This window comes from Phocoena phocoena, chromosome 2 (assembly GCF_963924675.1).
Source record: "Phocoena phocoena chromosome 2, mPhoPho1.1, whole genome shotgun sequence".
Taxonomy (NCBI): Eukaryota; Metazoa; Chordata; class Mammalia; order Artiodactyla; family Phocoenidae; genus Phocoena; species Phocoena phocoena.
The window spans coordinates 84,861,368-84,887,540 of record NC_089220.1 but is presented as its reverse complement, the minus strand read 5'-3'; the positions used below and the strand labels follow the sequence as shown (position 1 = coordinate 84,887,540).

At 36.8% G+C, this 26,173-nt stretch overlaps 1 protein-coding gene across 4 annotated transcripts in view; it reads right to left on the bottom strand.

Moving 5' to 3' along the window:
• MGA (MAX dimerization protein MGA) overlaps nucleotides 1–26,173 on the bottom strand; it is a 91,226-nt gene that overhangs the window by 39,385 nt on the left and 25,668 nt on the right. For all 4 annotated transcript variants that reach the window (XM_065871269.1, XM_065871267.1, XM_065871268.1 and 1 more), the window contains exons 2-8: nucleotides 21,904–22,852; nucleotides 20,759–20,837; nucleotides 20,546–20,641; nucleotides 13,335–13,466; nucleotides 13,014–13,118; nucleotides 10,960–11,624; nucleotides 9,478–9,823 (exon numbers count right to left, since the gene is read on the bottom strand). In XM_065871269.1, coding sequence (XP_065727341.1) covers nucleotides 9,478–9,823; nucleotides 10,960–11,624; nucleotides 13,014–13,118; nucleotides 13,335–13,466; nucleotides 20,546–20,641; nucleotides 20,759–20,837; nucleotides 21,904–22,852 — 2,372 coding nt within the window. The remainder of the gene's footprint in view (nucleotides 1–9,477; nucleotides 9,824–10,959; nucleotides 11,625–13,013; nucleotides 13,119–13,334; nucleotides 13,467–20,545; nucleotides 20,642–20,758; nucleotides 20,838–21,903; nucleotides 22,853–26,173) is intronic.

The following is a 26,173-nucleotide window of genomic DNA, read 5'->3' as shown; positions in this document are numbered from 1 at the left end:
AGAATTAAGGCACTGGGCTTCCCTGGTGGCACAGTGGTTGAGAGTCTGCCTGCCGATGCAGGGGACACGGGTTCGTGCCCTGGTCCAGGAAGATCCCACATGCCGCGGAGCGGCTGGGCCCGTGAGCCATGGCTGCTGAGCCTGTGCGTCCGGAGCCTGTTGCTCTGCAACGGGATAGGCCACAACAGTGAGAGGCCCGCGTATCGCAAAAAAAAAAAAAAAAAAAAAAAGAATTAAGGTACTTTAAAAAATTATTTATGTTTTTGAGCACACAATGTATAAATATGTAATACTGTGACATCAACAACCAAAAGGTATGGAAACATAGCTATAAAGGAGAAGAGTTTTTCTATGTTATTCAAGTTAAGCTGGTATAAATTCAAATTAGAATGCTATAACTTCAGGATGGTAAATGTAACCCCTATGGTAAGCACAAAAAAATTGCTATAGAATACCCATAAAGGAAATAAGGAAAAAATTTAAACATTTCACAACAAAATATCAACTAAACACAAAATAATACAGTAATGCAGGAAATGAGGAACTAAAGAGTTTTAAGGCATATAGAAAACAAACAGCACAATGACAGAAGTCCCTCCTTATTATCAATAATTATTTTAAATGTAAATAGATTAAATTCTCCCATCAAAAGAAAGATTGGCAGAATTGATTAAAAAAACGCATGATCCAACTATACCCTCAAGTGTACAAGAGACTCACTTGAGAGCCAAAGATACAAACAGGTTGAAAGTGAAAGGATGGAAAATGATATTCCATGTAAGTAATAACTAAAAGAGAACAGGGATGGCTACACCAAGATCAGACAAAGTAAACATTAAATCAAAAAAGGTTGCAAGAGACAAAGAAGGACATTATATATTAATAAAAGGTTGAATCCATCCAGAAGAAACTATCACAAACATTTACACACCTGATGACAGACCATCAAAATACGTGATGCAAAAACGAACAGAATTGTATTAGATGGCATCTTCTTCCTTCATAACGCTGTTTTGCCTATATTGAAAATCTGTAGTTTAGTGTAGCAACCTTCATTAATTATGTGAGATAGATCTGGATAACTTGCTGCAGCTTCTGTATCAGCACTTGCTGCTTCTCCTTGCACTTTTATGTTATTGAGACAGCTTCTTTCCATAAACCTCAAGAACCAAGCACAGCACAGCTAGCTTCAAACTTTTCTTCTGCAGCTTCTTCACCTCTCTCAGCAGCCTTCACAGAATTGAAGAGAGTTAGGGCCTTGCTCTGGATTAGGCTTTGGCTTAAGGGAATGTTGTGACTGGTTTGATATTCTATTCAAACCACTTAAACTTTCTGAATGTCAGCAATAAGACTGTTTCGATTTCTTATTATTCATGTGTTCACTGGAGTAGCATTTTTAATTTCCTTCAAGAACTTTTCCTTTGCATTCACAACTTGGCTAACTGGTGCAAGAGGCCTAGCTTTCAGCCCATCTCAGCTTTTGACATGCCCTCATCACTAAGCTTAATCATTTCCAACTTTGATTTAAAATGAGAAATGTAAGACTCTTCCTTTCACCTGAAAACTTAGATGCCATTGTAGGGTTATTAATCGGCCTAATTTCAATATTGTTGTGTCTCAGAGAATAGGGAGGTCAAGGAGAGGGAGAGAGATGGGAAATAGCCAGTAGCTAGAGTAGTCAGAACACACACAACATTTATTAAATTTGCCATCTTATATCAGTGCAGTTCCTAGAGCCTCAAAACAATTACATTAGTAACATCAGAGGTCACTGATCAAGGATCACCAAAACAAGTGTAATTATAATGAAAAAGTTTGAAATATTGTGAGAATTACCGAACTACAACACAAAGACATGAAGGGAGCATATGTTGCTGGAAAAAATGGTGCCAACAGACTTGCTGGACGCCAGATTGCCACAAACCTTCAATCTATAAAAACTGCAGTATCTGCAAAGCACAATAAAGCCAAGTGCAATAAAATGAGGTATGTGAATGTCTTTTTCTTTAACCCAATTACATCAGCTTTATAGTTAAGTCTTAAAATCAGGTAGTGTAAGTCTATCAACTATGTTCTTTATCAAAGTTGTTTATTAAAGGACTATTCTAAGTCCTTTGTTTTCCATATAAATTTTAGAAACAACTCGCTAATTTCTACCAGAAGAAGCCTGTTGAGGTTTTGATTGGAACAGCATCAAATTTATAAATCAATCTGAGGAAAACTGTATCTTACCAACAGAGTCCTCTGATGCATGAAAACTGTGTACCTCTCCATTTACTTAGATCTTTTAAAGTGCTCTAAGCACTTTTTAGTATAAAGTGTTTTTTTTGCAACTTATCCTTAAGCATTTCATTTCTTTGTATGTTCTTTAAATGGTATTTTTTTTTTTTTTTTTTTTTTTTTTTTTTTTTTTTTTTTTATGCGTTACGCGGGCCTCTCACTGTTGTGGCCTCTCCCGTTGCGGAGGACAGGCTCCGGACGCGCAGGCTCAGCGGCCATGGCTCACGGGCCCAGCCGCTCCGCGGCATGTGGGATCTTCCCAGACCGGGGCACGAACCCGTGTCCCCTGCATCGGCAGGCGGACTCTCAACCACTGCGCCACCAGGGAAGCCCTTTAAATGGTATTTTTAACTCCAATGTCCAGTTGTTCATTGGTATATATACAAATACACTGTATACTGACATTGTTGTATGCTGTAACCTCACTAAACTAACTTACAGTCCTAGTAGCTTTTTTGTAGATTCCCTAGAATTTCCCTATCTATGAAAAAGCCAATTTTATTTCTTCCTTTCCAACCTGGATGCATTTTCTTTTTCATGCCTTACTGCACTGGCTAGAATGTATGATGTTAAACAGACATGATGAAAGAGGACAATATTCCTCACTCCTAATCTCTGGGGAAAAGCACTCAGCACCATTAGTACATTGGCTGTAGAGGTGTTTTTTGTTTTTGTTTGCGTTATAATATTTATTTATTTATTTGGTTATGACAGGTCTTAGTTGTGGCTCACGGGTTCCTTAGTTACGGCACTTGGGTTCCTTAGTTGTGGCATGTGAACTCTTACTTGCGGCATGCATGTGGGATCTAGTTCCCTGACCAGGGATTGAAACCAGGCCCCCTACATTGGGAGTGCAAAATCTTATCCACTGCGCCACCAGGGATGTCCCTGTAGAGTTTTTTATAGATGCTCCTTATCAGGTTGAGGAAGTCTCCTTCTATTCCTAGGGTGCTTAAGAACTTTTACCAGAAATGGATTTTGTCAATTTTTCAAAATATCTATTGAAACTATGGCATTTTTTAAAAAGTCTGTTACGGTAACGGTGAACTACAGTGATTATTTTCAGGTGTTAAATTAACCCTGCAGACCTGGAATAAACCCCACTAGGCCATGATGTACTTATCCTTCAAATATACTCTTGGATTTGATTTGCTAAATTTTCATTTATATATATATATATATATATATATATATATATATATATACACACACATACATATATATATTCATTCCTCAGGGATATTACTCTACCGTTCTATTGTAATGTCTTTTTCTGGTTTGAGTATCAGGGTAATGCTGGCCTCATAGAATAAAACCATTTTACGGAAGTGTTTGTGTAGACTCGATATTATTTCTTCCTTAAACAGTTTTGTAGAATTAACCATGAAGACATCTGGAACTGGTGTCATTATTGTGGGAGTTTTCACTACAAGTTCACAGGTACAGGGCTAAGCAATTATTTATTTCTTCTTAAGTGAGTCTGGTAGCTTTGTATCTTTCAAAAAATTTGTTCATTTCATCTAAATTGTCCAACTTATTGGCATAAAATTGTTCCTAATATTTCCTTATTATCCTTTTAAAGTCTGCAGTAATGTTACTTCTCATTCCTGATACTGGTAATTTTTGTGTTCTTTTTTCCTAATCAGTTTCCTACAGATATCAATTTTATTGATCTCTTTACATAAAGTTAACTCGTAGGTATACATCTCCAACAAAATTCTAAGTGGGCTGAGAAAGGAGGAACACCAGATTTGTAATCCTTTGTCATGGTACAACCCGCAGCTAAGCACAGTGCTTTTATATCAATACCACCTGCAGTATTTTTAGGCAAATGCAAGAGTAAACAGGTGATAAGAGTGAAGGCCAAATTGCAGAAATTGTATCTTACACAGTAGAAAAAACACAAAGACTTGGAAAACTTGGGTTCAAATCCCTACCGCTCAAATCCCTACCGCAATGTGACCTTGAGGAAGAAGTCACTTAAACGCTCTAAGCACTCAGTTAGTGTATTTGTAAAATGGAGAAACCTCCTTATCACAAAAGGTTGCAAGATTTAAATGACATACCCTTATACAGTGCTCTTCACAAAGACTGTCTAATAACGTTAATATCCCTCTGTTCACATCAATGGATTAATGGGCCACTAATGGCAGAACAGTTTTTAAGTCTATTACAATGACAAAAAAGCTATCATCAAATGCCTAGATTTCATGCATCAAAAACAATAATTTTTAATTTATACATTAACTACAGAAAAAATACACAAACACGAAAAAAGTCAAGCTGTACAAAATGACACAAAAATGAAAGGCAAGTCTTCCACCATACCCAGTGTCACAGTCCCCACGACTGACTACTTGTAACCATTTGTGTTTAGTTTTGGTGGTTACCTCAATAATCCTAAATCAAACACTTTCCCCTCAACTCCATGATTTAGCAGTGGCTAAGGACTCAAGTGTGATGAAAGATAAGGAAATTAGCATCCTAAACCTACTCCACTTTTCATCTTCTGCCAGTTATAGAGCTACTTTCACATTGTCATGGTTTATAGCACTGATTTCTGTTCTAAAATTCTATTTGGAACTTTAGCAATTTGTATATGCCAATTCTAAAAATCAAAATACCAATACATTTGCTTACAAAATTATGCTTATGTGATCAATCCTTGTAGAATCAACTAATGTGACTGACCCCTTAGAGGAAGAAAATGTAATTCTATACCACTAAATTTGTTGAAACTGTCCAACAGATTCTCTTTTCTTATACTCTTAATTGCTCAAAATTTTACCAAAAATTGTATTGGTTCATAGTTGGACCATAATTTTCCTGTACAAATTTTTTCCTTTCAGTGTTCTTAATTGTTTTTTAATTGATGAAGGTGGCATGAATCTTCACCTAAACATTAATCATCCAGGTTCTTAACCATGTCATTTCTTAAAATAAACCTAATATTCTCTTAAAGATAGTCTTCTAAGCATCTTTTGATTTTCTACTTTAGCTTTTTTTTTTTTTTTTTGCGGTACGCAGGCCTCTCACTGTTGTGGCCTCTCCCGTTGTGGGGCACAGGCTCCGGACGCGCAGGCTCAACGGCCATGGCTCACGGGCCCAGCCACTCCACAGCATGTGGGATCTTCCCGGACCGGGGCACAAACCTGTGTCCCCTGCATCGGCAGGCAGACTCTCAACCACTGCGCCACCAGGGAAGCCCTGATTTTCTACTTTAAATTAAACTACTTGCTTTCTAGTCTTGCTTTGTAGTTGTCATCCTAAGATTGTTTTCTCCCCCTCTTGGGCTGGGTCCACAATTCACTAGATGTTATCTCATGCTTCTTGAATTTTTTGTTTTCCATTTTCTGGAGCACAACCTCAAGAAATTCACCAGGAGACTGCAAGAGATCAACTTCCTACATCCTGATTGTATGTTTTAATATATCTCTATCTCATGCATAATTATAAATTATGATTTATAATTTGGCCAAGAATGCTAGGTTAAAAATTCATCCAATCCCCACTTGACTCTAATTTTTTGTTTGGGGGGGGGCTTAGTCGGGTCTTAGTTGCATCACACAGGATCTTTCATTGCAGTGCGCAGGCTCCTCGCTGTGGCACGTGGGCTTCTCTCTAGTTGTGGTGCGTGAGCTCCAGAGCGAGTGGGCTCTGTAGTTGTGGCGCACGGGCTTCCAGTTGCCCCAAGGCATACGGGATCCTCCCCGACGAGGGACTGAACCTGCATCCCCTGCATTGGAAGGCGAATGCTCAACCACTGGACCACTAGGGAAGTCCCTAGACTCTGATTTTAGAAACAATGATGCAAACGTCCAGTGTTACTTTGATATCAAACTGATTCTAAATCCTTCCTAGGAAAAGTGCCTTCTCTTTAAAAGAGTTCAGGATATCTTCTTCACCCTCAATGCTCTGAAACGTCAGAAGATTGTGTCTAGATAGAGTCACCTTAAAATTATTTCTGCCTGGTATTCAGTGGGCCCTTTAAATCAGAAGTGTCATGTCCTTCAGCTCCGAGACATTTTCTACCATCATTTCTTTTTTTTTTTTTCTTTTTGGGCCATGCTGCACAGCATGCAGGATCTTAGTTCCCTGACCAGGGATCAAACCCTCACCCCCCGCAGTGGAAGCACGGAGTCTTAACCACTGGACCACCAGGGAAGTGCCTCCACCATCATTTCTTTGAGTAATTTCTCTCTTCCATTTCTCTCCTCACTTTCTCCAACTCCTTTAAATCCCAGCAATTTTTTTTCTCGTTTTCCTATCTTTTTGCAAAACATACTGATAAATTTCTTCAACTTCTTCCAGTTTTTGTATTTATTTTTGTTTGTTTGTTTTCGGTCTCAGCAACACTTCTGTCTCCAAGAACTCTTCGCTATTTCTACTCCTTTTACAGAGCAATCATAACACAATATCTTCCCTCCTTTCCTCACTGTCCCCTAACAGTACAAGAAAATTAACAGCTCCTAGAGCAGAGTAGACCATGTCTTTCAGTAAGGACTATTCCAGTGAGAAAACCCAAATATACTATGCTGATTGGCTGCCTTCTGGAGTTTAACTCTGATTAAGACACAGGGTAAAGACTCTACCAAGAAAGCAAAGTAATAAACCTAACAGATACACAGTATTCCTACTGCTGTGGCTTTTGTAACTTATTTCTGTTGCTTTGAAATGGAAAAGTGTTGCTGTAAGTACAGGATGGGAATAAACTCAATAAGGAGATATGGATAAAACTAAATTAATAATTTTGTATTATATTTCATTTTAAACCTTTTAAATCGTATTTACAGAAAGATCATTTAGGTATATGAAGGTAGTACCTTATTTAAACACTGAAATACCAATTAAAGCAGCCTGGCGCTGGTCACAAAATGGACAGCAGAAACCAAAAACAGACCCAAACACTGGTATATTTTAATTTCCTGTATCACAGGTGACATTTTAAACCAGTAAGGAAAGTATTTATTCTCAACAAGTGATGGTACAACTAGCTAGCCATTTGGGGGAAAAATGAAGCTCTACGACAAATCTCACATCAAATAAATTCCAGATATATTAACAATTTAATTTTTTAAGCCCATTTATTAATCTAAATATTTTAAAATCTTGAGGATAGAGAAGGATTTTCTAAAGAACAAAAACCTTAAAAAGAAGAGACCGCCAGATTAATCTCTGATTTCCCTTTGTCAGGGGAGGTGGGAAGACCTTTGAACAAAATTAAAATATAAATTACAAAATTACAACCTGGAAAAAAATAAAACTCTTGGAAATATATGGGGAAAAAAACAAAGCCACTCCAATAAAAGTTAGCAAAGAATTTTAAAAAGCAATTTATAGAACAAAGTTTATGACAAATGGTCAATAAACCTATCACTGAAGAAATATAAATTTAAGACAAGACATCAATTTCTGCCTATTAGTTTGAATATCCAATGTTAAGAATATAGAAGTGGGCTTCCCTGGTGGCACAGTGGTTAAGAATCTGCCTGCCAATGCAGGGGACACGGGTTTGAGCCCTGGTCTGGGAAGATCCCACATGCCACAGAGCAACTAAGCCCGTGCACCACAACTACTGAGCCTGTGCTCTAGAGCCCACGAGCCCAATTACTGACCCCAGGCACATCTACTAAAGCCCACATGCTCTGGAGCCCGTGCTCCGCAACAAGAGAAGCTGCCGCAATGAGAAGCCCGCGCACTGCAACAAAGAGTAGCCCCCGCTCGCTGCAACTAGAAGAAAGCCCACGCGTAGCAAAGATGACCCAACACAGCCAGAAAAAAAAAAAAAAAAAGAATATAGAAGTGGCACTATCCAACTACTGGTAAATGTGTAGTTGGTATAATTCTAGCAACATTTATAAATGTTTAGAAAGCACTCACTGTCACAGCAATTCCACTTTTAATAGCCTATACTGAACATGGATGTTCATCACCATACTATTTGAAAACCCATAAAGGTTAAATGTCCAGCCAAAAGGACTGTAATAATAAGAAGGTATTAAAACTAAAATAGTAATATAGAGTTGCACTTGTTAATATGGAAAGCAGAACATGACTTTATGATATGAAATTTCTATAAGTTACCACATACACATTAGTTCCATTTCTATAAAAATATATACATAGGCACACAAGTGGATTAATAGAAAATCTTGGAAGAATATACGTAAAAATATTAATTATCTAATCTAACTGAAGTACATGGCAAGCAATTAACAAATGTAAATATAAACTGCCAAAAATGGAATATTAATCCTCTAATAAACTAAGAAGCAAGGAACTCTTCAATTACATGGTAAAATTATAGTCAGTCTATTTAAACAAAATAAAAAGATACAATAGGAAGGAAAAAAAGTCAAAAATGAAATATGTAACTTGAATCTACATAACATTATACCAAAAAGGAAAAGCTTTTCAAAAGAGTACGTAATGCTCAACTCAGTTATGCCCTTATTCTGTCCCCAAATCTCCAAGCAACTGATGAGTGGCTCTAACCATGACCAGAAGGTCTTTCTGCAAACTTCTTCCTTTAGAAAATAAAATGACGTGTGCTGGCTGACTTGATTGTGGTAATTATTTCACAAAGTATACATATGTCAAATTACAATGTTGTACACTTTAAGTATGTACAATTTGTCAATTATACCTAAATTCAGCTTGGGGGAAAAAAAGAAAATGATGGATTACCATGATCATCTGTATATTCAAAGAACATGGGGATGTGAAGTGAGGGAGTGGGGGCAAGACACAGAAAAAAAGATGAAGCCTCAAAGGCATTCTGAAAATCCAAATAAGAGAATGATTCAAATTTAGCACAAAAAAGCTATCTTCAAGAGAAAATTTCAATTTAAAAAAAGGCATGCGTGCACAGTTTTGTGTATGTCGCACGTGCCATATAGAAAGAGCATTTTAAGGATAATAAGAAATTCTTATGAGATCACTGATTAGGATTAAAGTAAGTAATATTTGAAATACGTTTTCAAATAACCATACTTTTCCTCTTTTCTCTTTTTTTTTTTTTTGGCCACACCGTGTGGCATGAGGGATCTTAGTTCCCCAACCAGGGATTGAACCCGTGCCCCCTGCCTTGGAAGCAAAAAGTCTTAACCACTGAACCACCGGGTAAGTCCTGAAATAACCATACTTTTCTTAAAAAAAAAAAAAACTATACTATTTTAACTCTCAATCAATACTCACTGTATTCTAGCTTCTTTCTCTTCTTTTTCTCTTTCAATTGTTCTTCCTCCTCCCTGACTCCCTCTTCTTCTTCTCTTTGCTCCTCGCCCAAATTATCGTAAAATACTGGATCACGATGAGCAGTCTTCCTCTGGAAATGCTTAGTTTTGGATCCCCCTTTAACAAGTACAACTTTTCTTTTCAAACAAGTGCAGCCAAACATGCAGTCTGGTCGGCGGCAGTGAGCAGGCTGGCGCTTCTCCAAAGCTAGACTTGAACATACACAACCCAATCGACAGAAGTCATTGTTGCATGGAGGGGCTCGTTTCCTTATGATCGTGTGGATGGGTTTAGTTTTGAGAGATGCCTAAAGTTAAAGTAGAATATTATACATCTACTAAATCATCCCCTAACAACTTACAGTCATATACTGGTCTGCCTTCTCCAACTCTGAGCAGTACAAGATTAGTGCAGATTCAAAGGACAAATGATGAATATAAACAGAACTCTAAGCAATCTCCCACTCTAATGCATAGCACTGACAAGAAAGAGAATATTTTAATTCATTATGAGCCAAAATATCAACAAGGATGAATGTATTCTCAATAGAAATCATGCATAATGTTCTATAGCAAGGGTTGACAAACTTAAGGCCCATGGGCCAAATCCTAACTAAAGTTTCATTGGAACACAGCCAGGTTCACTCCTTTACATAACATCTATGGCATTAGAGTAGCAGAGCTGAGTAACTGCAACAGAGACTGTATGGCCTGCAAAGCCTAAAATATTTACTATCTGCCCCTTTACATAAATAGTTTACTGACCCCTGCTCTATGATAATTAATAAAAAGAGAACATTATAATACATGCATAAAAGTCTTTAGGAATGATTGATTATAAAGGACACAATCTGTATTTTGTCCCAACATCTGATGATCTTCAGCTCTAGAATTTAGTCACAGAATTTAAAAAATGGAAAGTACAGAAATTTCATGACAAAAAAATTACCCACGTGCTGCTGTATCATTTCACATGCACTGATGCTGCTAACACAGGTGAATCAACAATTAATGAAATTTTCTTAATATAAAATTTTATGAAAGACAAAAACTTTTTCTCTGTAGGTTTATAATTTGGGGGATTTTTCTGGAATTTAATACCATCTAAGCAGAGTTTTTAAAGCTGTTTTAACAAAATCAGTAAATGTACTTGACCACATGCTGGAGAATGAAATTAGGAAAGTTCAGAATGGCCAGCTGCCTTTACACAGGAGAGGGACAATTCAAAAGCACAATTGTACAGTCTCCCTCTGCTGGCAGGAGGAATCTACACATGGTGTCTAGTTGATAAAGAAGAACAAACGTGGAAGACATTTCCTTAGTTGTCACTAAGGTAACTAAAAGCCCCATCCTCCTGTCAAAAAGCCCCATTCCCATTTCTCCTGACTACCTAATTCTCTCTAGCCAAGACTAATATGCTTCTGGAAAACAACAAGATACTTACTTGAGCCGTAAGCAGAGTTGTTAAGGATACATCTGCTCGCTCTTCAGTGATATAGGTCCTTGGTTTTCCTTCCCAAAGTGCACAGTCTTCCAGATCCATTAGCTTCACTTGAGATTTAGACAATCCTGGAGGGCGAGTGCCCTGTTGCTGCTGCTGCTGCTGCTGTTGGTGTGCCTGCCGCAAACTAATCTGCTTTGGAAATGTATTTTCATCTAAAGTTGGCACAACCAAGTTATTCACCCGATTTTCTGAGATGGTGGTTGAAGAATTCTTGGTAACCTTATCTCCCGGAATAGTATGACTATGTTTCTGCTTTGGTGAAACAGGGTATGGTAAAATGGATTTATAAGATGATTTAGTTCGGCCACTGAAAGGTGCCTGTTTGTTTTGAGACTTTGCCTTTCGAGAGACAGAGGGTACAGAATGAGGCTTCAAAGAGTAAGAGGTAGAAGGGGAAATGGTAGATTGCTTCTTCAGTACACTATCAAGTGTTCGAACATAGCTGGTACTCTTGGTGGGAAGCTGGTATACCACAGGAGATGTGGGAGCATTAGAAGAGAAACCCATGCTTGTTTCCATCAGCTTGCCTTCATTTTCCAAGTACTCATCCAGCTTATCACTGCAGAAAGCAGAACGGTTTTTCAACGAACCTTCTGAATTTCCACCTAGAAATAAAGAGACACAGATACTTAAATCCAGGACAGATCTTTATATATATAGAAAAATATACTTAAAAAGGCCAGGAGCAGGGGCTTCCCTGGTGGCGCAGTGGTTAAGAATCCGCCTGCCAATGCAGGGGACATGGGTTTGATCCCTGTTCCGGGAAGATCCCACATGTCACAGAGCAACTAAGCCCATGCGCCACAACTACTGAGCCTGTGCTCTAGAGCCCGCGAGCCACAACTACTGAGCCCACGTGCCACAGCTACTGAAGCCCGCGCGTCTAGACCCCACGCTCTGCAACAAGAGAAGCCACCACAATGAGAAGCCCGCGCACCAGAACGAAGAGCAGCCCCCGCTCCCTGCCAACTACAGAAAGCCTGTGCGCAGCAACGAAGACCCAACGCAGCCAAAAATTAATTAAATTTTTTTAAAAAAGGCCAGGAGCATTAATTTATAAGCCACTAAATCTTCCAAGCTATCCTTCCTCGGAAGTAAGGAAAAATATAAAATATAAAGCCAAGTAAAGACACTGAATGTCATATACTAATTACATTAAAGTCCATTATCTAAAATTATCTTATTACATATATTTAACATTAATTTTGCAAAGTGCTAACAATAGTAATAATTAACACTAAGAGTCGACAACCTCTTAGGACCTTAGTATAGAGATGAGACATAAGTAAAAACATAAATGCAAAAACTATACTTAAATTTGACCTCAACAGAACACCAAGAGGTTACTTAAGGGATTGCAATACCTGAATTCTGACACAAAACACAAGGGAAGAGGATAAGGGCACCAGAAGAGGAGTATAAAATTTAGTTTTTATGGAACAAGAAAAAGCAAGTTTAGTAGAAAGACAAGCATTACACTATGATAACACTACGAAGATTCAAAGATGAGAAAAACTGTATTGGACAAATGGTAAATTTATCTGGCTAGAGTGTAACTGCAAACAAGTGTAATGGGAAAGGAAAAGCACTAAGAAAGGAGACCAATAAGCATACAGTCAAAATTCAGATTTTAGATTAGATTTAGAAGTTTATTTTGAAGTACTACAATGCTATTGGGAATCACCATACAGCTCTGAAGTACACAGTTCTGAAATAATGCTTGAGAATGATGCTTTTTATACCTGTAGGAACCAAAAGGAAGTGCACTTTGAAAAGGCTGCAAGGATTATTTAAGCCTGATATGGTTAGTGACTGAACCGCAGGATGGGGACTATGGGACACAGAAAATGAACAAAAACAGCCAAGACAATTATTTTCAGTATATTTTAAAGCATGGAAAGGAGATAAAGAAAAACAACCAAGGCTTACTTTTAATAAAAGTCTTTGGCCACATGTTTCAGAATGTATTTATAAATTTTTAAAAAGCTGATTACCTTCATTCCTAGATGCAGAAGCACTATGAAACTTTCCCCTCCATCCCTTGATCTTGGTGAAGTCATTAGTCTTCCCTGTCCTAGAAACAAAGGGAAATCCAGCATCTATAAAAGAAAAAGTAAAAAAGATGATCAAAATTCTAGCAAGCCAATATTTAATATCTAATTAGCTACTAAAATTTCATCTAAAATGTATAAATCATCATTAAGACTCATCACTAGATAAAAGATCTACATTAGAGTACCCTATATGTCTGTAACAATGGTAGCATTTTATTTTTATCACAAATTTGTTTGACTTTACAAACGCTACGCACTCACCAGGTGAGGCAGGGTTGGTTCCTGTAAGGTTCCAGAAAGGAAAGCTAGTGGCTGGAGCCAAAGGTAGCTGTACTCCCAAGTATTTAAGATCAATACTCATTGCTGGATCCACTGAATTCAATTTTAAGCCAACTACAAGAAAAAAGGACCACAAATCATTTTGTTTTTTTTTAATCTTTGGTTGGGGGGTGGGGTGGGGTGAGGTAGGGGGATAATAGAGATCAAGAAAAAGTGGAGAACAGAAATGATGAAATAAAAATTGAAAGTGACAGATTTTAAGGTGGCCTCATGATCCTCACCTCCTGGGTATTACATATTTGCATACTCCTCCCCTTCCCTTCTTGAGTGTGGGTGAGGCCTGTGATTTGCTTCTGATGGAATGTAGCAAAAGGGGCAGGATGTACATACATGATTATGTGTATGTGATAATATAGGAGTAAGTATATCACCCACCCATCCTGCTAGAGCTACAAGGATATAAATTCTGCCAACAATCTGAGGGAAACTGGAAGCAGATCCCTCCCCAGTCAAGCCTTTGATGAGGAACCAGGTCTGACATCTTGATTGCAGCCTTGTGAGACCCTAAGAAGAGGACCCAGTTAAGCCATGCCCAAACACCTGACCCACAGAACTTTGAGACAGTAAATGTGTTGTTTTAAGGTACTAAGTTTGTGGGAATTTGTTAAGCAACAATAGATAACTAATACATAAACATAGCAGAATTCAGATCTTTTGTACTTTAACGCTTTGTAGCCGAGAGATTTCCTAGGACCTCTAATACAAACTTGCCATAGTCTGTGCTTCTGGCCTAATTAAGGCTACTAATTCTTTAGTTATTATTACTAATATTTATGGTTAATGGAGCCTATAAATACTATGGCTTATTTGTAGGTTAAGAGGCAATCTTTTGGGAAAACATTTATTTTACATCTTTTTTTTTTTTTGGTTAACATTTTACATCTAAGATTTGTCTATGTTGACACATTTATCTCTGCATGATTTATTTTCACTGTTGTACACTATTCCAGATTATGAATTACTCCAATTTATTAACCATTCTCCTCGTAGTGAGAATTGTTTCCTATTTTAAACTATTACAAACAATGCTGCAGTATAACTGTACATCTTGTACAAGAATGTACATCACACACATGAACATGTATGAAAGCTTCTCTAGTGCACTGAGCTTTTCCTTATGGCATTTACCCAAGAGCGGAATTGCTATGTAATGGGATATGTTCATCTTCAATTTACTGGATACTGTGTTTGACATATATGTGGCTGCCCAAAATATTCTGAGAACCTTTCCTATAGCTATTACTTTTCCACATTATAACCCCCACCTCTTCAAGGAAGAGGTGTTAAAACACAGATGCAGCCATAAAAGGCTTCAATTTAGAAGAGAGCACCATGAGGAAAGGAATACTGTGCAGAACTGTATTAATGAGAGTGACAGTGTTTGGCCAAGTTAAGAACTTTTAGAGGTAAGAGTAACCAACATCCTAGCTGTAGTATACTGTGTTCAGTGTCCATATTGAAAATGGTGGTAATTGCCCAATGTTGTGAGATTGCTGGTATGAGCTCTTGGGGAATGTAATTTGGGCATTTTTCCTTTTCTCTGCCTCTCTGTAAGTCATCTGATATTCCTTAATAAATTCGTATTCTATTTCACCTATAGAGTGTATTCTCATGTTTGCGATTAAGAATTCTAACTGACACACCTAGTTATTCTGAATCCTTATGTAATGGCATATAAGAAAACAATGATTACATAACAAACTGGGATAAACATGAGGCTACTTATGGCTGGAGGCAACCAGTTCTACAGTTATTAATTTCCCTTGGTCTTGCCTGGCCACTCTGAGGAGATCAGTGTCTCAAGAGCATACCTGTCACACAATCATGGATAACCACATGCAACACTGCTCTAGTTGGGAAGCTGTTCACTAGATTGCCAAATTACTCTCCATTTATACTCCCCTCAATAGTGTAAGAGTTCTTGTTGATCCACATCCTCTCCAACATTTTATATCACTGGACTTTTAAAACTGTCCCAATCTTACTGGTATAAATCTATATCCTATTGTTCTTAAATTTGCATTTTTTCTGTTACCAGTGACAATCTTCTAATTTGGATTTCCTTGTTTGTGAATTACTGGCTTCATATTATTGAGCAAGAAAGTATTTAATTTAAATTTTAACAAAACTGAAACCAAAAGGAATTCAAAGCATCAACTACCGTAGTAATAACTACTACAAGTCATAGGTACAGGTTTCCAATAAAAAGCTTACATAGTACTGGTTTCCTAAAAGATGAAAACACTAGGCAGGTTACAAGCCACAAGTTCTTAAGGCTAATTTGTATATCCTCCACATAAATTAGTTTGTAATTCTAGTTCTTTAAAATAAATATCATTTTATCATGTGTATTTTAATCACATGTGATTAAAATTAACATCAATAAAATATTATTTCCTCATGTTTCAATCAACTGGGGAGAAAATAATATGAGTCAAAACAAGTGGTTTCTAATCTTGTCTTTGGGCTAAACTTCTCTTAGCTTCTGCTTCCTCATCAGTGAAATAATACCAATCCAAAAAATAATAGTATCAATCCACCACACTGAGTTTCACGTTTTAAGAAGTAACCGTGCCTTCTCTTTGAAATGCTCTGTAATATAGATGATGATAGAGATAAAAGACATTTCCCAGACCTCAAGGAGCTTTTGTGTTATGTTTTCCCAACTGATTCATTAGTAGTTACAATAGGATAAAATACTGTAAGAGGTAAAACAAATGATACTTGAAAAGCCCAAGGCAATCTGGTAAAACTTTACAGAGAGTGTAATTCTTAAATTAGAATAAGTAGGAATTAACTAGGAAAGGCAGAGAGGGAGAGTAGACTGAAACCAAAAAGCAAAATATTGCAGAAATGCAAGTGAAACAGAATCCTAAACAAAGCATAAACTGAGATACTGTAGTGCCTTGAAAAGAGAAAAGTACTCTATTATTATTATAGACAAAAACTGCCAGAACAGCTGCCTACAGAGAAAGAAGAAAGGAATTAAGTCATTAAAAGTGTACCCATACAGCCAAATAGGTAGACAATCAAATTTAGAGACTGCTTCCCCCACATATCTTCTTGTCTGCATTTACTAATACTTTGAACTGCCACCTTCCCCCAAAAGTGATACCAAGTGATCCTAAAAACATCAACAAAAAGACCAAATTAATTTTAAATATACTTACAATTTCTTAAAGCCCTAAAGGTTGAGAGGTCAATGGCACATGGACACTGCTCAAAGTAATTCCCAATTTAGCTTACCTGCACATCTTGAAATGTTTGCCCTTCAAGAAAATCCTTCCCTGAATAATAGATATTTGAGACTCAGACTCAGTCGGTTTCATATGAATGATAATAACTTTATCTTGCAAAAATAAGATAGTTAAATAATTCTTAGCACATCCCCCAAAAAACATAAAACCTTTTCCACATGGTAGTTTAAACTAAATCATACGTCTGACTGCTTTTGCCTTTTCACCATATTAGGAGCAACTTCTTAAAGAAATATTATCACACCATTAAAAAAAAGACCCATAAAAGTAGAAACAAAAACAGATAACCCTCTAGGTTCAGAGCAGAGTCACCTAAGACAATAAACTGTAGCCAAAAATGCCTGCCTCTAGCTAAACCCACTTAAATAGGAGGTATCCACAAAAAAACACTCAGAGGAATGAACACCTATATAACTAGCCAACAATGAACAGAAAAATAGACATTTATATAAGAAAAACTCCAGCTAACCATTGATTTAACAGTACAGAGTATTTTTTAAGTAACTAAAGAGGCAGAGTGCTCTGGAAATATTATCATAAGGGAATTTAACATTAAAACTGACAGGAGTCCACACTGATATAAATAAATGATTGGATAAAAATGAGGGAGAAAAGAGAAATCTCTGGTTGCAGAAGAATGCCAAGTAGTTTATGCAGATACTCCATCCTCAAGAAAGTGGAGCATAACTTCCCACTCATTAAGTGTGGACTACACAGTGACTTCCAAAGAGTGCAACATAAAAAGTCAGTGACAAATCATGTTGATAATATGTACCCTTGATAAGGTGAGGTGAGAATGGCACTTTACCTCTGTTGTCTTCCTCCTATAAACATATAATCCCAGTCTAACCATGAGAAAAACATCAAACAAATCCCAACTGAGGGACATTCTACACAATACCTGACCAGTACTCCTCAAAATTGTCAAGGTAATTAAAAACAAAACAGTCTGAGAAACTGTCCCAGCCAACAAGATCCTAAGGAGACACAACTACTAAATGTAATGTGATTTCCTAGATGAGATCCTGGAACAAAAAAAATTAACTAAGGGAATTTGAATAAACTAAGGACTATAGTTAATAATAATATATCAATATTAGTTCACTAATTGTAACAAATGTACTGCCCTAATGTTAGATGTTAATAACAGGAGAAACTGTATGCTGAGTATATGGGAACTCTCTGTACTATGGTCCCAATTTTTCTGCAAATCTAAAACTTATCTAAAACAAAAAATTCACTTAACAATTAACATAGAATTAACTTGGTAGCAATGAAACAGAAAAGCTTTTACAAAAATACCTTTAAAGATCAAAAACATGATAATTTCAGGTTGATGGACTTAGAAAAGAAACGAATTTTGATGTAGCAAAGTATAGGAGAAAAAATATACTGTGGAAAACAAAATTAAGAATCTTATTTTATTTTAGCAACAAAACTATCAACAACAAGAACATTTTCTCAGGCTTAATCAACATTTCTTCCACAATTTCAAAGCAAGCTGAAAAAGCTTTTCAAGTTTTTCAAGCTTTTTTCATCTCAAAAACGTTTTGGATTTGTAGGTGCTTATTTTATAAAGAATAATGAAACTCTACAGTTGATGGAAAAGCAAAGAAATACGACATTACTGAATTGAAATTTAATAAATTACTTCAAGCATCAGTTTTTAGAAAGGGACCTGGAAGAATATTTTCATTATCTTCAGATACTTGGAGTTGGCACCATCAACTGATGTAGTAACCACCAGTTACTACAAATATTTAGCCAAACTAACTTAATTCTTTTAATATTTTAAGTCTTAAGAAGCAAAGCTTGGGGGATGGGGGAGACATCTGCCAAAGTAAAATAAAGAAAAAAATCCAAACTAGAACTCTACATCATATATTATGAACAGTGACACATGGATTACAGATTTAACTGTTTAAAAAAGTAAAACTATATAAGAATGTAGTTGGGGCTTCCCTGGTGGCGCAGTGGTTGGGAATCCACCTTCCAATGCAGGGGACGCAGCTTCGTGCCCTGGTCCGGGAAGATCCCACATGCCGCGGAGCGGCTGGGCCCGTGGGCCACGGCTGCTGAGCCTGCGCGTCTGGAGCTTGTGCTCCACAGCATGAGAGGCCACGACGGTGAGAGGCCCGCACACAAAAAAAAAGAATGTTGTTGAATTAACTTTAACAATGTGAGGATTAATACAAGCTTGAACACCAAATGCATAATCTGTATGGCAGGTGAAAACTGATGCCTCACACACTTTTTTGCCCAAAAAACTGTATCAGCTGACACCACTTAAAACTGAAACACGTTACAAAAAAATACTGACTTTACCTTTTACAGAACAATAGGAATTTCTGAAAATACTGAGCCTACATTCCCATTTGACAATCCACTGATATGACTGCCCCTTTAGAACAGGAACCTATGCTCCAGCCCACCAGAGTCCAATACCATCCCCAAATTCAGGCTAATTTCACTTTACGTTACCTGCTTAGTTTCCATAAGCATTTGACTTTGAACACCCAATACACAAAAAGTTACAGATTTGACTAAAATGTCTATAAGGGAAGGAAAAAACTCAAACCTTACCCAAACAGGAAAAAATAAGCAAACAAACCAGAGCAAAAAGACCAGCAGGGAGCACTGAATATATTTAACTCTAGAACTAAGACTATAAAACAAATGGGGGATTAGGTTGAAAGAATGCAATACAACTGTTATAATATTTATATATTATCAGAGTACCTAAGGAAAAAAAGGAGAAGTGGGGGGAGAAAGGACAACTTAACTGATAGAGAAAATTATTTAAATAAAATAGCAGAAGTGAAAGCTTACGATAAATGACAGCAAACATTATTACCAGCAAAACTACTATGATGTGACTGTGATTTTCCATTACAATCCACAGTACCCAGTCCTTATCACTTGGATTGAAATTTGCATACTTTAAGATCACACTGTCACACAGTCCCTCATTAAAGCAAAAGTTCAAGTATCACCATCTAATTTAGAAACTGAATGGTTGTTTTATAAATCAGTGTTTTGTTTGTTGGCATACAATGCTTAGACTCTCATGAAAATTGACTAACAGTCAAAAACTCAATAAACTACTCCAAGAAGCACACCTAAAATCAAAGGTATAAGGAAAATAAAAATTGGGGCATGGGCTTACAGTCATTCATTTACAGTGCAAATCGGAAAGTCAGTAGTTAACTATGATGGCAATAAGGATACTAAATTTTGCTATTTTAAAAAAAAGAATTAAATGATATGATCAAGGCCAAGATAAACTATGGCAACAAAATAGGTAATCATGAAAATTTTAAATTAAATCGCCAGCAAAATATGAAATATATAAAATTTTTACAGCCACACAATGAGACAGATAAGTATTCTTCTCTTTACAGTTAAATATATTACTAAGTATACCAGAAAAAGTAGGCTCTTCCCCTCCAAAAGCAAAACAAAAAACCTTCAAAAACCCCACAGAAACAAAAGCAACCAAAATTTAAAGTAAATAAAATGGGGTTATAAGAAAGAAAAGAGAAAACACCACTTTCTTATCATGATACGTTTTTTTAATGCATAATATATTAGCTTCACAACGATAAGACAGTATCTTCAGAGTTTGAAAGGTTTCTCTTAGGATAAAAAAGACCTAGATGTGTTTTTAAGCTAAGGGAAAGAATCATGGACAGAGAAAAGAGAAAAATGCAAGCTGAGAGAGGGGCTGAAAGAAATCAAATCAAGGATGGGGGAAAGGAGGAAAAACAGAAAAAAGAGGGGAAGGAGCAAAGGGAAGAGGGAAGAAGAGAAAGACAGGAGAAGGAGAGAACAGAACAAAATTAAAAATTGGCTTGTATATTTTTTAGAGAATTATACCTTCCTGAAGACCAGGATGTATGACCTGCTTGTGCCGCAAGGCCTTCAAATCTTCTATCAATTCCTTTTCCAACTGGGAAATTCTTGCTCTGCAACCTATTCAGAAAGCAATGATAAAATAAGCTACTATTACTACAGAAGAATACACATTGCATCTTTCACTTCTAGAGCCAAACTCCCAATATCTTCCTCTTTTTTACTATTATATAATACCTGGGTCATTTGTGGCTGATGCCTGAAGACTAGAGGATTCTTCTGTTGTTCCATCAACTGCATGAATATCTAGAGCTTCCTATATTAAAAAAAAGAAAAAAAAAGAAAAGGAAAGAGAAAAAGTAGTTCATATCACTTCTAAAGGTTTAAAAGTAAACTAGGAAGATTTTTTTTCATTTTCATACTTTTTGCTATTTTCTGAATGTTTTTTCACTTTGATACTTTTCACTTTAATAATGGGGGGGCAAAAAATTTAAAGATAATATACTCAGCTAACTGACTTAAAACTGTATTTATCATAACTTGTATATTTATCCAATTTATCATAACTTGTATACTGATTTCTTAGAGCCTGTGTAAAGACAGCTTACTCAGCAATTAACAAGGAGGAAGGAAAAGAACAGGCAGAGAGAATTCAACCTCTGTGTAGCTAATTTAGAAAGATTAGGCTTCTACAACAATCTAAAAGAAAAACAGTCTAGTTGAAGAGCTGGAGTAAAATAAACAAGGAAACTATCATTGTGACAGCAGAATTAATAAGACTATTAATTTTTTGTTCTCCAATGGTATTCTGCTATTGCTGATGAAAATCAGTGGATGGAGTATCTCAAAAGAGTTAGTAAACTTTTCATGTGTTTATGCCTTTTCAAAGTCCATAATATAATAATGAAAATTCCACTAAGAGCCAAAGATTTTAAAAATTCCAACTAAACACAATGCAAAAATCGTAATCAAGGGCTTCCCAGGTGGCACAATGGTTGAGAGTCTGCCTGCCGATGCAGAGGACGCGGGTTCGTGCCCTGGTCCGGGAGGATCCCACATGCCGCGCGGAGCGGCTGGGCCCATGAGCCATGGCCGCCGAGCCTGCACGTCCGGAGCCTGTGCTCCGCAACGGGAGAGGCCACACACACAAAAAAACCCCAAAATCGTAATCAAAACATACATAATTTTTTAAGTCCATTCAAACAAATACCTTAAGTAATGCCTGTTAACCCAATATTTTGGAGATACTCCCCTCCCGGTGCACACAACCTCGCATAATGGATGCATTCACAGTAACTATATTCTTAGTTAGTTATCAGCCAGTATACAATTCAATGATGATTATTTGACCTTGGAAAGAATGCTGAAAATGACAATCTTACCTTCGATTCAAAGGAAACAAAGAGAACACCATCTACATCTTCCAGATCAGGTTTCACATCTGGAAAGGTACTCCCAGGGCCCATAGGAGTGTTCTTTGTAGAAGTTAAAGATTTTCCTGTGTTTTTAGGTGGCCGCCCTGCCTTAGAAAGTTTCAGTTTTCGTGGCCTTCCTCTTTTTCCAGGGACACTTGGAGGGGCATTCTGATTAGCATTCACAGTCTTGGAGGCTGTTGAAATCTTAAGCATACTTTTCTTTCTGCCCAAGTCTTCTTTTCCTAAAAATGAGTCCCCAACTGAACTCTTTGAACCATCAAGTATTTTTTCTGTGTTAATGCTGTCAGATATATCAGGATATTTCCACTGAGGATCTTTAAGTGAGGGATATTTTTGTACCACTCTGAGATCCGGTGAATGTCTTCTAAGACCATTTTCTGATTCCTTGCCTAAGCAGAAGCCAGTCTCATTAGAATTTTCAATGTACGTAGGCAAATAGTCTAATTCTGTCAACGCAGAAGTTCTATCCTTCCGAGATGTGGAAAGCATGTTATCAGGGAGCTCAGAAATCTTCACTGTGCTTTTGGTGACAGCACAGGGCTCCAGATAGACTACTGGCATCTTTCCAGCATCTAATTTGAACATTTTAGCTTTAGCAACACCTGATGGGCTATTTGGTAGTAGCCATTTAGAAGAAGGATGGTCAGCTTCTAGTTTATCAGCTTTATTGTGCCTCTTCAACTGTTTCTCTAGTATAGGATCATCATCACTGTTTGAGTACACATCTGTTTCCTCATCTGTCTCTTCCTGTTTCACAGTGACCCCTTCTGGGCACTCACCAAGTTCATATTCATAATCGTCTAGAGGCTCTTCTTTAATGACAACATTGAAGTTTTCATTTGGGTTTAATGGTGATGTTACATGGGAGCCATCTTCAAAATTGTTGCCAACAAGACTGGAGAGACAGGGGAGGGAGAGTTAAAAAGGACAGAACTATCCATAAATAACACTCAGGAGGGGAAAGAAAAAAAAAAAAGACTGTTGGAAACCAAGTAAAATCACATCAGATTTTAAGAGCCATTCATTAAAAAAAAAACCACTGTATAACAAGGTTCTCAAAAACAGTTTATCAACATCACACTTTTACATATTCTGTCAATTTCTCTTGAAAAATATATAAACTAAAGGGTAAAGTTTTAACAAGTAACTCTCATCACTAAATCAAAAAGCAAGATATGTTATAACATGTTTTCTGCTAATGGTATTCTTCAAATGAACTCAATTTTGAAAGCTTGCACTGATCCAAAATCAGACTCTAGTAATGTACACACTGATCAACAACTGCCAATAAAAACAAACAAATGTCCGTTACAATTAAAAATTAAAATAAACATCAGGAAGGGCCTTTCAAACAGCTCACTGATTTTTTTAATTGAGATAAAATTCATGTAACATAAAACATAACGTTTTAACCATTTTTAAATGTACAAGCCAGTAGTTTTTTCATTGTAGTCCCAATGTTGGTGCCAGGTGATTTTTCAAATTTAAAATTGCAAAACTCACTTTCAATGTAAAGAATCCAGCATTAGTTCTTCCAAAATAAAAGGACAGGGAGGATGAAGGCAAGGACATATAACCTGTCTCGACTTAAGTGTTTATAATTCATCAAAAAACAAAACAAACTTTTTAGTTTCTCATTTCTCCCAATTCATCACTGAAAGCACATAAACTATACCCATGTATCTTGAGGACAGGTTAGAACTACTCACTAACCCAGTTAAAGTCACTTTATCTGTAAAACTTTCATTTACCTCAAATATGCAAAAGTAACCATTAAATCGATCTGTATCTACTTGTTCCTTGCAAAACTGACTTAAGATCTTGACCTTACTCAAAAATTCTTCAATGGAGGACTTCCACTTCCAGTTAGAATACAGAAGTTCACAAAGACCATAACTTCTGCCATAACAATGACAAAACACTAGATAAACTCAAAATCCTATTCTTTCTTTAAAGTCACTGAAGACCTCTGGGTACAAGTAAGTTTAAATGAACTGAATTCCAGAGAGGGACCAGCCTTCTCCAAGTTACCACAGATTGCTATTGCTTTCAACCCTCAGTGGCATTTACATTGCTTGAAGCACAAGTGAAGAGAGAAAAAAGCTGTTATAGGCAAAGAATCTTTGCGGAAACACAGAGAAACCAAACTATTAATGCCTGAGTATGGGCAGACTAGATCTGGAGGACCTCAAAGAGAAGACAAGTCCTTGCTCCCACCAATTATCCTCCAGGGGACTTTTGCAGAATTTCTAGTGATGCAGAAATTTGGCCTGAAATCAGAAACTTACATTCTCACAGCACTTAGATCCCAAGGCCCTGTCTGAAAGGAGTTCAATCCTACCCTTAAAACTGAGGTGAGCTGAAATTTACAAATCATCTAGACTGAAGGATAGAGAAAAAGGAAAAGCAAAAGAAGTGTCAGAGACCTATAGCACACATCAGATGATTTAACATACTAGCAGTTGCACCTCCAAAAAGGTAGGAGAAAGAAAGGAGAAACATTTGAAGAGAAACTGAACAAAAATATTCCAAAAATGAAAGATTTTAATCCACAGATCCAAAAGCTCAGCAAACACCAAGCAGAAAATCATACCTAGGTACATGAAGACCAGACAGCTGAAAAAAACATCAAGAGAAAAACCTTATAAGCAAGGAAGAAAAAAAGACACATGAGACTACAGAGAAAACTATGAGAACAGACTAACTACTCATTGGAAACACTAAAACAGAAGACAATGAATGAGATCCATCATAAAGCATTTAAAGAGTCAACATAGTGTTCTAGATCTACCAAAAGAAGCCTTCAAGGCTAAAGACATTTTCAGACATCTGAAAGAATTCATACTTCATAAAAAATACTACTTCCTTAGACTGAAACAAGACAAGGATATTAGTTCTCACCACTTTTACTTACAGTAATTATACTAGAGGATCTGCCAAGGACATCAGGCAATAAAAAGAAATAAAAGACATCCAGATTGAAAAGAAGTAAAAAAAAAAACTCCATTTGTAGATGACATGATCTTGTATACAGCTGGCCCCCAGTTCTGAGGGAGACTGGTTCCAGAACTCCCCAGAGATACTAAACTCTGTGGATACAGAACTAAAAGTCCTAAGAAATCCACTAAAAGAACTATTGGAATAAATGAGTTTGGCAAGATTGCAGGATCCAAGATCAACACACAGCAAAATAACTGTAATCCTGCACACTAGGAACAAACGTCAAAAATGAAATTCAGAAGACAACTCTATTTACAACAGCATCAACAAGAATAAAACACTTAACATACGGTAGATAGCTAGTGGGAAGCAGCCGCATAGCACAGGGAGATCAGCTCAGTGCTTTGTGACCGCCTGGTGGGGTGGGATAGGGAGGGTGGGAGGGAGGGAGATGCAAGAGGGAAGAGATATGGGAATATATGTATAACTGATTCACTTTGTTATAAAGCAGAAACTAACACACCATTGTAAAGCAATTATACTCAAATAAAGATGTAAAAAAAAAAAACTTAACTGAACCAAAAAATTGTAAGGCTTTTACACAGAAAATTATACAACTGTTGGAAAAAAATTAAAGCCAACCTAAAAAAAAAAGAAAAAAAAAAGGGTAAATATTCCGCAGTTTCATACTAGAAGACTTAATATAGGTGAGACAGCAATACTCCCCAAAAGTGATCTGCAGAGTCAACACAATCCCTATCAACGCTCCACCTGGGATTTTTGTAAAAATTGAGAAGCTGATTGTACAATTCATATAGAAATGCAAGGGACCCTAAAATAACTCAAAGTATCTTGAAAAATAGAAACAAATGGGGACTCATACTTCCCAATTTCAAAACTTACTACAAAGCTACAGTAATCAGCATAAAGCTAAACATACCAATCAACTGAACAGAATTCAAGGTTCAGTAATACCTGCCCACTTTTATATCAATTGATTTTTTTTTCTTTTCTTTTCTTTTTTTTTTTTTAAGGCAGTGCCATGCAGCATTTGGGATCCTAGTTCCCTGACCAGAGATCAAACCTGTGCCCCCTGCACTGGGAGCAAGGAGTCTTAATCAACGGACCACCAGGGAAGTCCCTCAATTGATTTTCAATTGAATTCAATTCAAGGGTGCCAAGACAATAAATTCAGTGGGGAAAGAATGGGCTTATGAACATCCACAACTTATTCAATACAAACACTTGCACACAAATGTTCATAGCAACATTATTT